The sequence below is a fragment of the Polypterus senegalus genome, chromosome 2 (genome assembly GCF_016835505.1).
Source record: "Polypterus senegalus isolate Bchr_013 chromosome 2, ASM1683550v1, whole genome shotgun sequence".
Classification (NCBI taxonomy): domain Eukaryota; kingdom Metazoa; phylum Chordata; class Cladistia; order Polypteriformes; family Polypteridae; genus Polypterus; species Polypterus senegalus.
The window spans coordinates 234,163,733-234,178,419 of record NC_053155.1 but is presented as its reverse complement, the minus strand read 5'-3'; the positions used below and the strand labels follow the sequence as shown (position 1 = coordinate 234,178,419).

The 14,687-nt window shown below is 37.6% G+C and overlaps 1 protein-coding gene across 2 annotated transcripts in view; it reads left to right on the top strand.

The window, feature by feature from the left end:
• Positions 1-12,676, top strand: part of dis3 (DIS3 exosome endoribonuclease and 3'-5' exoribonuclease) — a 61,927-nt gene extending 49,251 nt beyond the window's left edge. For both annotated transcript variants that reach the window (XM_039745336.1, XM_039745335.1), the window contains 4 exons: positions 3,615-3,783; positions 5,880-6,038; positions 7,989-8,111; positions 12,392-12,676. In XM_039745336.1, coding sequence (XP_039601270.1) covers positions 3,615-3,783; positions 5,880-6,038; positions 7,989-8,111; positions 12,392-12,460 — 520 coding nt within the window. In that variant the 3' untranslated portion in view covers positions 12,461-12,676. The remainder of the gene's footprint in view (positions 1-3,614; positions 3,784-5,879; positions 6,039-7,988; positions 8,112-12,391) is intronic.
• Positions 12,677-14,687: the final 2,011 nt, after the last annotated feature.

Below are 14,687 nucleotides of genomic sequence, written 5' to 3'. Positions count from 1 at the left end.
CGTCGTAACCGAAAACTCATTTTTTAAAGACTGCTCACTTCATTTTGTTTTAACCTCAGTTGTAAAGGAATGTTTTAAGGATCCCATGGGATACCCTTCGCAAACAGTTTTACACGCCGCATATGGCGATTCACCTCCCCGAGAAACATGCCTCTATTAACAGTCAACGTGGGTCGGAGCTGCATGTGACCTCTACGACAGACGAATATATAAATGACGCCGGTTTTTCTGTGTCTCCGTGTCCGAGTTGGTGGGCGTGGCTCTGTGAGTTGTCGTTTCCAATGGTCTTGGAGTTGGTGGGTGTGGCTCCTTCCTGTGTGCGCCATAGGTGTCTAACTTGTTGGCGGCTTAGTGAATCCACGCCCCTTTCGGCGAGCTTTCCATGGTTGTCTTGCCTTAGTGAATTATATATATATATATATATATATATATATATATATATATATATATATATATATATATATATATATATATATATATATATATATATAGTGTATTATAAAATAGGAGCACAAGATAAGCAACATTTCCAAAGCTGCAAAAACTGTTTAGGCAGCAGGGACTGAATTAGAAGTCTTTTAGTTGACAATCAAGTGACCCGTCTACTGCAGCATGTCAAGTCCGGTTTTGCGCCAGGTGTAATACAATGAAATTGTTACCTGCATGTTGTCTCCTCAAAATCGTTGTCAGTAAAACAACACAAAAATATAAAATAAATTATACATAGCATGTGATATGTATACTTAGACACATTTTAATTGTTGCAATATTTGTTTTTAAGATAGCTATTCAGTAACCATACGTCTTTTGGGTAGAAATTGTCTCTGAATCCACTGATGCAAATAACAGAGGTCACGTACTGTTTGCCATAAGGAAGAGGTGATTACAGTGGCTGTGCAGGATGGCTGAGATCTTTAATAATACTGTTTGCCTTTCTAAGGCAGCATGTGCTGTATATGTCCTGAATAGAAGGCATTTGTGTGCCAGTAATATTCTGTGCTAGTAATATTCTGTGCTGCCTTCACCACTCGCTGGAATGTTTTATGTTCTTGAGCCAAGTAAGTGCTGTAACAGGATATGATGCAGTCAATATTGAGGGGCTCTACTGTAGAAGTTCTTAAGTACAGATGGAATAATGAGAGATGTCTTCTTCTAAAGACTGTGCCACATTTGATAATGTTTTTGTAATTTTCAGTCATAGCCTTCATTTACAAAGTCTTAAGAGAATTGGAGGCAGTCACTGGAACGCCCTCGTGAAGACCAGTATCATAATGTTGCACATCTTCCACTCAAAGCAGAAAATCGGACATCTCTGTCATCTGCTGTTACCTGCTCTCAGAAATCTCTTGAGGAATCAAATCAAAACCTATCCTTAGGTGCAATGTTTGTCCTGATGTGAGCAGAAAAAACTACTGATATCTGTTTGTTCGGAAAGGGCTAAAAAGTCTTTTTAAGGTTGTAGAACTCCACTGAATCACAATGAGTGTCATTCTCTCCAATTGGAAAAATCTTCCCAAGAGTAGCTAGCTTGCCAAAATTACTCAGACGGTACAGCATTCAATCATGCAGGAAATCATAACTGATTCCAAAATATTTTCAAAATGCCGCAGGCTTCACCTGCCCTAGCAAAGGTCAGTGTTAGCAACTCCACATTCAGAAAGACACTGGGCAAAAATGGGCTTCATTGCAGAGTAGCAAGGCAGAAACCACTGTTACCCAAGAAGAATGGAAATGGTTATCTTCATTTTTCAAGAAGCACCTGCATGATTTCTAAATCATTTGGGAGAGTTTTCTATGAAGAAATGAAACAAAAATGGATTTTTCTGTATGACATAATGATGTGCGGCATAAAACTAATATACCACCTCACAAAATGTCATACCAACAGTTAAATGTGGTGCTGTCCCGAGACCAGGATGACATGTCATAATTGAAGAAGCAGTGACTTTTTCTCTTATATCAGAAAACTCTTAAGGAGAATGTCTTGTCATCAATTTGTGAGCTAAAGCTGAAACATAATTTGGTCATTGATCTAAAACAGGAAAGGAGGTCCATGTCATAATGGCTGTTATAAAAAAAATTATAGTAATGAACTGGTCTAGTAAATGTTCAGACCTAAACTCAACAGAGATGCTTTAGCAGAAAATGAAATGAGAGGCTTGTCTTCAAAAACTTTCCAGTATGTTTTGATTAGAGCACAGTGATGTGAAAGATCGATGTTGAATTATAAGTGTTATGTTGTAGTCATTAAAGGTAAAGGTAGCACAATCAGTTATTAAATGTAAAAGGCAGTGCACACAATGCCAGGGGGTGTTAGATGATTTTGTTCATTTAATACATTTATTTAAAAAATTGACTACTTGTTAATTTTGATATCCTTTATAAGTTGTATTAACGTTTGGCTGTCATATGAAAAGTAGTTCACTTCAAAGTGCACACAGCTGCATGACAATTTGTACAAAGGCTAATATAAAATTGCTCAGACTGGTGAAGCTTCAAATTGCATCTGGACCTCCCCAAAAAAATAAAAACTTTGTCCATATGTTCCACTCATTTTTTTAAACAAATTTTCTCCAGTACATGATCATGGGAAGTTGAAGCCTATTCAAACAGAATTAGATGCAAGGTAGGAAGAAAAAACAATTGAGGACACTAAATAGTATAAAATAAAAATGTCATTTATTTTTTTCCCCACCGATTTTCCTTTTATCTTTGTTTTCCTGATTTAGATGGAGAATAGATTGCTTATCTAATATTATATCTTGTTTGTAGATATTTTTCAAATGGTTAATCTTGCAGATAATTTTAGTTTTGATTGAATTGTTTGTTTGAATATTGAAGTTATTTGCTTCTCTTTCATGGACAGCTCTCTACTAATAATGTTAGTTTAGATCTACTATTGTCCAGTTAACACAGTTTTACTAACATTACTATAAACATTTTTTAAACAATCTGAAAAACATTATATATATATATATATATATATATACAGCCAGTTCTTATTAAACTAGAGTAATGGAAGGAAAAAGTAGGGTGTGGAGATTCAAAACCATGAAAATACACAACAAAGTAGATTTAATGGCAACTTTTAGAAGCTGATACAGTATTTAAAGTGAAAGTTCTTCTATTTTGATTTTTATATAGGATCATAGTAATACTAAGGCTTGTGTTTATACAGTGCATCCGGAAAGTATTCAGAGCGCATGACTTTTTCCACATTTTGTTATGTCACAGCCTTATTCCAAAATGGATTAAATTATTTTTTTTCCTCAGAATTCTACACACAACACCCAATAATGACAATGTGAAAAAAGTTTACTTGAGGTTTTTGCAAATTTATTAAAAATAGAAAAACTGAGAAATCACATCTGTGATCTGTCAAAAACAAATCTGTACAGCTTTAAGAATGTCAATTTTCTTGTTAGTTGATTTGAAAAAGTAAAATAAAACACTTGCCTTATCTTTGTTTTTTATCTTTTGATATTTTAATGTAAATAATGTACAGACACGCTAGACCCAGAGGATTAGAGGAAACTGTACAAGTGGCTTTTGTGGAAACTACCAAATAAATGAAACTTGAAAGTAATGAAAATTACACTTTTTATATTTTGTAGATATGCTGATATAATAGTTCATAGGTTATTGGCAGTGGCTATAGGAGCAGACTGTACCTATCCAGATCTGATGGACAAACATAAACAGGCAGCTCTGTGTAATAATCTCAACTATCGACACAAGATGGCTCAGTATTCGCAAAGAGCATCAGTGGCCTTCCACACTCAGGTACAGTTCTGTTTTTGTTTTTTTCCCCACTATTCCATTATTTTTAGCTAATTGAGAATGTTCACAAACCCCGGATAAATAAATACTCTAATACAATTAACACAGCAAACACAGTATGTATGTAATGCTGATAGCCATTCTAAAAAACTGGTCAACCCACAATGAAACAACCTGTATATTTTCTTCTCTTTTTTGGGGTGGCATTAATTGACTGTTATATTGCAAAAAATGCTCATATTCTTAACTTTAATATATAATTGTATAATTCTATTATAGTTGGAATTATAATAGAATTTATGGCATGGGTTTGCAGAGTGAAATGTGTGTAATTTTAAGCAAATTAATGGCTGGAGTAAAACTCTTCATTTGGTAATAGATTGGTAGTCATTTTAGTTTCACATTTTTACTGTTAAGTATTTCATTAATCAAAACTGGCCCTGAGTTTTCTAAAACAAATGGTAAATGTCTTCATGACATAGATATTAGAGAAACTGATGTTTTTATTAAAAATGAATTAGACAAATAAAACTTATTTGCTGGGCAAAACGGGAGGGAGTGGATGGTACAACTACCTCACAGCCCCATAAGACTGAGTTCAAATCTCAGCCCAGTCACAACTGGTGGGGAGTTTATCCATTGGGTTCAAATCCGTGCCTGAAGATTGGTGTGGAATTTGCAAGTTCTTTTCATATTTTAAAGGAAAGGTTAATTGGTGACTCTAAACTCAGAGTGCAATGCTGGCTGATCTTGGTTGATTCCTACACATGGATTTTGAAGTGATAGTCAAAATTCAGGCTTTTAAAAATACTTCAGTAAAAATAAATTCTGGAACTGGCAAGAATGGAATTCATTCATTATGGCATGGTGAGAGTTTGACTAGTAACAGTAAGAATGATTTAATTTTTGTCACAGCTGTTAATGAAGTGCCACTGATGACACTTTCGAACATGTGGATCATTGAGTATGTGCACAGTGCTCTGAAAAAGTACTTGTCCCATTCCTAATATCCTCTATTTTTGTTTATTGTCGCAATTAATGGCTGTAGATCCTTAGACTATAAGGAAATGAAAGAAACCAGGGTAAACATGCAACACTATTTCTAAATTACTACCTAAGTACAGTGGTTGCAGATGACATTGGTATTTGACATGTATTTAAAGAAGTCATCAGCTGAGGAGCTGTAAGGCTTTTGTTTCTCAAAGTACTGATGTCCTTTCCTCTTATGCAGTTTTACTTAGGCCTCCCTCCTCTTTTTTTCTATATTGGTTAGAACCATTTTACCTTCTTCTCTCAAGACAGTAATAGACATCTTTGGGTGAAATCCTCCGTTTCTTGGCAGTCTATTACAAGGAATAGCCTTAATTCTGCAAAACAAAAATAAACTGATGTGTTTCTTGAGAAAAGAAGTTTAGGAATGGCATTGTATTAGCACTGCTGAAACCTCTTATTTTGTTCACTTTAGTTGCAATTACAAAGGTTTCTCTGGTAACCAATTAGCAAGTTACATGACTGATTGAGGATACGCTAAGGAAGTTTACCGTAAAGACACTGAAGGAACTGTTGCTGAAACAAGTCAGCCATAGTGAATAATAAATTAAAATTATTCATTTCTAGCAGTAATTGCCAATATAAGCACTAGCAATGCATTGGCTATATTTTTAAATCAGTTTAATGGTATCTTGAAAATTTCAAAAACATGAACATTTCTGGGTGTCCCTAAACTTTTGAACAGTAGCGTACTGTATAATGCCTTGACTTTTTTTTTTTTTCTTTTTTCAGTGAATATTTTCAGGTATTCAAAAATGTAATTTTAGGTAAAAGGCACTAAATAACCTACATAAAATTCTGATGCTTGTTTAATCTATTTATTTAAGAAAAATTATGCTATGGAAAAAAAAATAATTGTTCCTTGTTTATCAACTACAGCCAACTACATTATTACTGTATAATATTTTATTTGCTTCCAAGAATGAATTGTTCATTTCAGTGTCTGCCACATCATGTCTTACAACCCAATCAATACAGGACTTTTCATTGCTTGAAAACATTACTGTATACTGCAGATGGGTGTAAATTTTATACTTTTTTCCTAACAGTTGTTCTTCAAAACTAAAGGAGTTGTTAACGAAGAAGGTTTTGTCCTGTTTGTAAAGAAGAATGCAATTGTAGTTCTCATTCCAAAATTTGGATTGGAAGGAACAGTATTTTTTGACAGCAAGGACAAGCCTAACCTTAGAGTGTGTTTCGATGATGAGGTACATTTTAATTTTTGCTTCTGCCTTACATTAATACATACTGTACAAATTGTAAAAATGACATCCATAAAAATATTAGGGAACAGCAAGCATTTGTTAAATAGTTTTGTGCCTGACACTTTACACCATTTTATGTCTTTATAGTTACAGTAGATTACTGTGTTTATGTAAGTGAAAGAAACATTGACAACTGCTACTGGGAAAATGCATCTTATCAACCATACACTATCTATACTAATAAAAGGCAAAGCCATCACTGACTCACTCATTTACTGACTGACTCACTGACTCATCACTAATTCTCCAACTTCCCGTGTAGGTAGAAGGCTGAAATTTGGCAGGCTTATTCCTTACAGCTTACTTTAAAGAGTTAAGCATTAGTTAGAAATTCTACACGTAACGGTCATAACGGTCGACAACGTCTGCCATGTTGAACTTTCTTATTTATGGCCCCATCTTCACGAAATTTGGTAGGCGGCTTCCCTGCGCTAACCGAAACCGATGTACTTACTTATTTCGGTGGTATGACGCCACTGTTGGCCGCCATATTGAACTTTCCAACGGTCTTTGTTACTTATGGGCCCATCTTCAAGAAATTTGGTACGCGGGTTCCCAACGCTAACTGAATCCTACTTACATACATATATACGTCCATAGCCTGCAGCTCGGTCACCGTGTGAGGCGGCATTGGGTCCCCCATCCCAACACCTCCCACGTTGTTGGCTGCCTGCCTGTATAAGGCCGTCCGTCGCTCCAGACTCTACATTCCCTTCCTTGCTACGCCACGGGATTCACGTCTCCCTGCTGATAACTACAGCCTTTTAATTTAATCCACGGCTTCTCCGCTGTTTTATTGTTCGTTTATTACCATTATAGTTATTGTGTAGGTATTTTAGACTTAGTTTACTGTTCAGGTACCCATTTCCTTTATCGCTCCAACCGCATTCCCCATTAACATGTCTATCGAAGTGATCACCATCGATCAAAGAACTGTCACTTACCGAGTGGTTTCCATGCCCGGAGATGCCGCTTCTGCCTTTTACATTATCTGTGTTACATATTGCACGGCCATATCAGGCTCAATCTTGATATCCGGAGGAACATTGTGTCTTATGTATTAAATGACTGGGACAGGTTCAAGGTGTGGACTGATGACGGTACAGGAGATAAGTATACTACACAGGAGCTCTAGAAGAGTGAAATGCTTAAGCCCTTCACCTATGGATCTGCATGTGAGTTGATGGCTGCCGCTGAATTGTTCGGTTGTCGCTTTCAAGTGTACCGAAATGGCCGAATATTTTATACCTTTCGACAACCGCCAATGCCTCTTAAACATCTTAGATTCACAGGTGACGATTTGAGTAGTAGACACTTTGATGTTTATGAATGTTTAAACTCTCAAAAGCTGGATGTGATTTTATCGATGAAACCGGTTGTATACTTACAACGCTTGACAGATGCCGAATGTCTCTTTAACACAAGTCCTACAAATACTGTCGTAATTGAAACAAACCATGAAACTCAAACCAACAGCAGCAATCCAAACTGTGAGATTTGAAACAAGATTACTGTTCACATGGCCAACTGTACGTTGCATGCTCAAGAGTAAGCTCAGCGCACAGCTTGGTCATATTACAACTGGAGGGCCGAACTCACAATGTGGTATACAAAGAGATACTTAACAAATAATTATTGGTATATTTTCCCTCAGTTTAAAAAGGTTTCATTTTCTTCTTAATAAAAATTTTAAGGCAGTACTTCGCCGCTACAAAGCGCGGGTATTTTGCTAGTAAAGATTATAAGGTGAAAGATAGCCATTTAACTCTGTAGCAGCTTCTATGCTCATAGTTAAGATGAGACATGTTCATGATACTTTAAAGTAATATCCTGCTAGACAGTATCTAATGAAGATGAATAATATTTCATTTTTTTTTGTCACAACTATTAAAGATACCAACCCTGACAGTGGAGAGGACCATTTTCCGGGTTTTTGACAAAGTAGTGGTGACCATAAGCTTGGATTCTTCAAACCTTCAGCATCAGAAGATCCGAATGTCACTAGTCGAGCCCGTAGTAAGTTTTATACATGCAAGGACTAATTTTACATCTGTGCTAATGTTATATATTTTCTGTTTCTAAATATTCTTTTGAATCCCTTAAGAATACTTACCATTTTTGGTTATACATTGACATTTTTTACAGCTCAGCTGTTTCACAACATATTTGTGGGTTGTGTTATTCGCTGTTGGATAGTTTTTTTTTTCTTTTAGTCAGAAAAATGCCTGGCTGTACCACCTGACTCAGACCACCACCTTTAACTGATCACTGATAGCTTCAATTGTCCTTCCAGTTTGCATCTTATTTCTTTGTTAAACATAAGAGATTATGCATCACCCAAACATTCATTAACTGTTTCCCAGGGAGGTTCAGCAGTTATCTCTGGAGGTACCTTAGTTTCCATGAAAATTTCAGTTTGTATGGTGATTAATTAAAAAGAAAAAAGCCGAATACACTCTTGTTGATAACATCAGAGTTACAAATGTTTGGTCCTCCTAAATTGTAGGATTGGTGCTGCATGATTGGAGATAACTGATATCAAAAAATGTAGAATCTGATAGAAGGAAACAAGGTTTTTGTTTATTTATTGCCAACAGTCAATATGTTAGTAGTTATGAAAGCAGGCAAGGAAAATAATCTTATGTTGAGTCTCGGTAGCAAAGCCACTATATAAGCATTGATCTAATTTAGGCACTTGTATTTATGTGAGGAATGGTATTTCAGGTGGACAGAAAATAAGTTAATGTAGAGTTGGGCTTTTTGTGGTATACTTCAGAGGACAGCAGGTTTAATTGCAAATAGTAGAAAAAAATTGTGTTGGTTTTTTTCTTTCAAGTTGTATTCATTTGTTTTTTTTTAAGGGTTTTTTTAAATAATACATAAATATAACTAATACAGAGTGAGCCCAAAAAAAGTACCACATTTCAAACACTTATTCTACAAAAATGACGTTACAAGGTAAAATAAATTTCATTACGACTCAAGAAAGGGTATACAAAATAGATTTTTTTCACTCTGTTTTAAAGGTGATGTCTTCAAGGTGGTGGCCACCATTAGCGATATACTCTTCGAGGTGATTTCTGAATATTCGCATGATTTGTTCGGCCATTTCAAGGGGATTAGCATCCTGTTGTGGCGCAACAATCTAACATGCTCACTGTGCAGGGGGTTGTGATGAAGTTCACAAGGGTAGGTTTCAATCAGTAGCAAAAGTTTTACTTGTGCAACTATTGCCTCATTGCTGCACATGACGATGGCATCTTGATGGACAGTTTGCAGAATGTTCGCACACTCTCTATGACTCTCCCAGTCTCTGTCAGTGAGTTCCTGCGTTACCATCATTTTGTATGGATGGAAATTAAGAGTGCTAATGCAAAATCCTCCTCTAAGACGTGTTGGAAATGTCGAAGGCAGAAAGAAGCATGTTTGTGCGCTGAACATCTAGGAGACTTCAAAACTGATAACCTGAATACATCCAAGCTATAAGGGTTTCGTACAGTCCGAGGATGGCCTGGAGATTTTATGTTCAATGTTGTACCCATCTGTCTAAATTTAGCTACCCGCTGTAGAATTGTTTTTCCCATTTGGGACATTACCTTTAGGGGGAATGCCGAAGTGTGTTTGGAAGGCACGCTGCATAGTGATGATGGATTTGTTGTTTTTGAACAACACTTCCACAGCGAAGGCACAGTGTGCACCAGACCAAGGCATGTTGCCGACTGAACACTACAAGGGATCGCCTATCAAAGGACCCCCCACCCCAGCCCATTCAGCTGCCACTACCTCACGCAATGACCTTGAGAAATGTGGTACTTCAGTTTGGCTCAGCCTGTATATGCAGTGTGTGTGTACAAGGCTTCTTCCCATTATCTGTGTGTTAATGTTACACGATAAATGAAGCATTTTAATAAACACTTGAAAGCAACCTTCTACCCAACTTGCTATTTCACTTCTATCTGCCATGCATGTGTACTTTTACCTTATAAAGGCCATAGAGAGATAGCTAGATGTCACTTTACATGACTCTTCTAGCGGTTTATAATTGTGGGCTTCATTTACAGAATCTTAGTGAGTAGGAGGCAGCTTGCTCCCGTGAAGCCAGTTGCATAATGTTACGTGACCAGCAATACACTTCAGCAGGTGATGGCTCTTGATGCATGAGAATTGACATCCAACTGGAAGTACAATGCGTATAACTCATTGATGAAGAATATGGAACACCGGTGTTTTGGACCACATAAACAAAAAAGCAGCTTTTCTGTCTGATGTCTCGTGTTTTACTTGAAATGACAGAATGATAAAAGAAACAAAAGGCAGAAATTGCAGCTGAAGTCACTGTACAGTCATGGCCGAAATTATTGACACCCCTGGAATTTTCCCAGAAAATGGTTGCAATTACAAATGTTTTGGTAGACACGTGTTTATTTCCTTTATGTGGATTGGAACAATACAAAAAAACAGAAAAAAGCCAAATCTGACATCATGTCACACAGAACTCCAAAAATTGGCTGGACAAAATTATTGGCATCTTTTCAAAATTGTGGGTACATTGTTTTATTTCAAGCGTATGATGCTCTTTTGAACTCGCCTGTGGCAAGAAACAGGTGCTGGAAATATAGCAATCACACCTGAAGCCAGTTAAAATGGAGAAAAGTTGACTCAACCTTTCTGTTGTGTGTCTGAGTGTGCCACACTAAGCATGGAGAACAGAAAAAAGAGCAGAAAATTGTCTGAGGACTTGAGAACAAAAATTGTGGAAAAATATCAACAATCTCAAGGCTACAAGTCCATCTCCAGAGATCTTCATGTTTCTTTGTCTACTGTGCGCAACATAATCAAGAAGTTCACAACGCATGGCACTGTAGCTAATCTCCCTGGACATGGACGGAAGGGAAAAATTGATAAAAGACTGCAACGAAGGATAGTCCAAATGGTGGATAAACAGCCCCAATCAACTTTAAAACATATTCAAGCTGTTCTGCAGACTCAGGGCGCAACAGTGTCAGCTCGAACTATCCATCCACATCTGAATAAAATGAAATGCTATGAGAGGAGAGCCAGGAGGACACCACTGCTGACACAGAAACATAAAAAATCCAGACTGGAGTTCGCCAAAATGTACTTGAGGAAGCCAAAATCCTTCTGGGTGAACGTCTTGTGGACAGATGAGACCAAGGTAGAGCTTTTTGGTAAAGCTCATCATTCTACTGTTTACAGAAAATGGAATGAGGCCTACGAAGAAAAGAGCACAGTACCTACATTCAAACATGGTGGAGGTTCTAAGATGTTTTAGGGATGTTTTGCTGCCTCTGGCACTGGATGCCTTGACTGTGTGCAAGGCATCATGAAATCTGAAGACTACCAAAAGATATTGGGATGCAATGTAGGGCCCAGTGTCAGAAAGCTGGGTCTGCATCAGAGGTCATGGGTGTTCCAGCAGGACAATGACCCCAAACATACCTCTAAAAGCACCCAGAAATGGTTGAAGACAAAGCGCTGGAGGGTTCTGAAGTAGCCAGAAATGAGTCTGGATCTAAATCCAACTGAACACTTATGGAGAGATCTCAAAATTGCTGTTGGGAGAAGGCGCCTTTCATATGTGAGAGACCTTGAGCAGTTTGAATAAGAAGTGTGGTCGGAAATTCCACTTGAGAGGTGTAACAAGTTTGTTGATGGTTATAGGAAGTGCTTGATTTCAGTTATTTTTTCCAAAGGGCGTGCAACCAAATATTAAGTTGAGGGTGCCAATAATTTTGTCCAGCCCGGTTTTGGAGTTGTGTGAAATGTCAGATTTGGCTTTTTTTTCTCAATTTTTTGGTGTTGTTCCAATGCACATAAAAGAAAGAAACATGTCTATACCAAAACATTTGTAATGGCAACAATTTTCTGGGAGAAATTGTGCATTTTCTGGGAAAATTCCAGGGGTGCCGATAATTTCGGCCATGACTGTAGCTGTTAATCATTTGTACATTGCTGGCTCTGTGAGGTAGCAGCATGTTAATGGCTGTAATAAAACAGGGAAAGCACATATTTGGTAAATGCGACATGGTGATAAATTTTCAGTCATGTAAAATGACATGGTCCGGTGACCAGATCAGCAACTGCAGTCAACAAGTCTGACATGTTCTCTGACTAGGTCAAATAATGTGACATCCATTTAACGTGCGTTTCTTCCAGCTTGCACCTCACTGACAGATCTGTTTTATTACCCAGAAAAGTAATTAAAAATGTATAAGTTGCATCTGCAGAAAAAAAGCATTCATAAATCTATCTTTCTTTATGGTTTATAATTTCAGATTCCTGGAGTCAGTGTGTCTCCACAAACATATGAACCTGAACCAAAGAAGCCTAAGATGGACAGCTAACAGCGAAAGACTATTGTCTTGGATGTGCTCATCTTAAATCATTGGGATACTTTTATCCTGGATACTGGACAGAAATCAGTGTTTGACTTGGAATCTAAATGTGTATTTTTATTGAACTTTTCACTTTTGTAGTGAACTGCATTTTAGACATTTTTATCACTAATAAGGGGCAGTTTACTGTTGTCTCAATAAAAAGAATGTAATGGTGACCTCTTATCCACCCGCAATGCCTCACACTGTTTGTAAAATGGTTTGCCGAGTAGAGTTTGTTTCCTTTAATGCAGTCAGGTTTTATAGTCCTACTGTCACACTCACCGGAGGGGAACGTGTATAAGTAGGGCATGTGGATTTTAGGGCTAAACCAAACCAAAAATGTGAATCATAAATATACGGTAGATTAAGTGCAAATTACTAAACTGTTACTTAGCAAAAAGAATTATACACACAAATTGTAAACTGAATTTAATGTGAGCTGAAGTTTACACTGCATGAAGTATTGAAGAATTAATAAAACAGTAGATATTCCAGTCAGAAAATTGGCATTTGAGGTGCCATATATACTCGCGGATAAATTCTCCCATGGATAAGTCGGGAGTTGATTTTAATGTATAATTTCCAGTATTTTATAATCTCGGTCGTATAAGTCGAAATCGGAAAACTCATGCTATTGGTCCAAGAGATTGATATTCTAACGCCCACCTGAGAGAGTAACCACGGAGCACACGGCCTTCCTTTTTTTTATGTATTGTGCCTATGTGACCACAAGATAGATAGATAGATACTTTATTAATCCCAAGGGGAAATTCACATAATCCAGCAGCAGCATACTGATGCAAAAAACAATATTAAATTAAAGAGTAATAAAAATGCATGTAAAAACAGACATTAACTTTGAATAATGCTAGCATTTACTCCCCCGGGTGGAATTGAAGAGTCGCATAGTGTGGGGGAGGAACGATCTCCTCAGTCTGTCAGTGGAGCAAGACAGTGACAAAAATCTGTCACTGAAGCTACTCCTCTGTCTGGAGATGACACTGTTAAGTGGATGCAGTGGATTCTTCATGATTGACAGGAGTTTGCGTTAGTGCCCGTCTCTCTGCCACAGATGTTAAACTGTCCAACTTTAATCCTACAATAGAGCCTGCCTTCTTAACAAGTTTGTCCAGGCGTGAGACGTCCTTCTTCTTTATGCTGATTCCCCAGCACACCACCATGTAGAAGAGGGCATTCACCACAACCGTCTGGTAGAACATCTGCGTCATCTTATTGCAGATGTTGAAGGATGCCAGCCTTCTAAGGAAGTATAGTCGGCTCTGTCCTTTCTTACATAGAGCATCAGTATTGGCAGTCCAGTCCAATTTGTCATCCAGCTGCACTCCCAGATATTTAAAGGTCTGCACCCTCTGCACACAGTCACCTCTGATGATCACAGGGTCCATGAGTGGCCTAGGCCTCCTAAAATCCACCACCAGCTCCTTGGTCTTGCTGGTGTTCAGGTGTAAGTGGTTTGAGTCACACCATTTAACAAAGTCTTTGATTAGCTTCCTGTACTCCTCCTGCCCACTCCTGATGCAGCCCACAATAGCAGTGTCATCAGTAAACTTTTGCACGTGGCAGGACTCCGAATCATATTGGAAGTCTGATGTATATAGATTGAACAGGACCGGAGAAAGTACAGTCCCATGCGGCACCCCTGTATTGCTGACCACAATGTCAGACCTGCAGTTCCCGAGACGCACATACTGAGGTCTGTCAATAATATGCAAACTATTCCGAAGCGATGTTTGACTGTTTTGTGTTTTTTTTTGTATCTCATACACCTTTATCGTAAGAGCATCCCTTATCTACGATGGAGTGTTCGATCAAAAGAAAATATGAAGCTGGTTTTAAATTAAATGTCATTGAAGTGGAGAAAGAATTTGGTAACTGCACTTCTGGAAGAAAATTTGATGTATCTAAGAAACTGGTGCTGATTGGAGGAAGCAAGAAAATGTAAAAAAAAAAAAATTTTTAGGTGTTGCATTTTTGAACAGGCATATAAGTTGGGGTCTGATTTTTTGGGTTTCAAGACCTGACTTATACGCAAGTATATACAGTATTTCTGGTTGAGTTTAGTTGAGCAGGGAGAGATGTGTCAGCTACTGTTGCAGTGGTCATTTGGCAGAGTGCCGAAAACTGAACAAGACATTTCACTGGTTATGGAAAAATATTAATGTGAAATCCCACA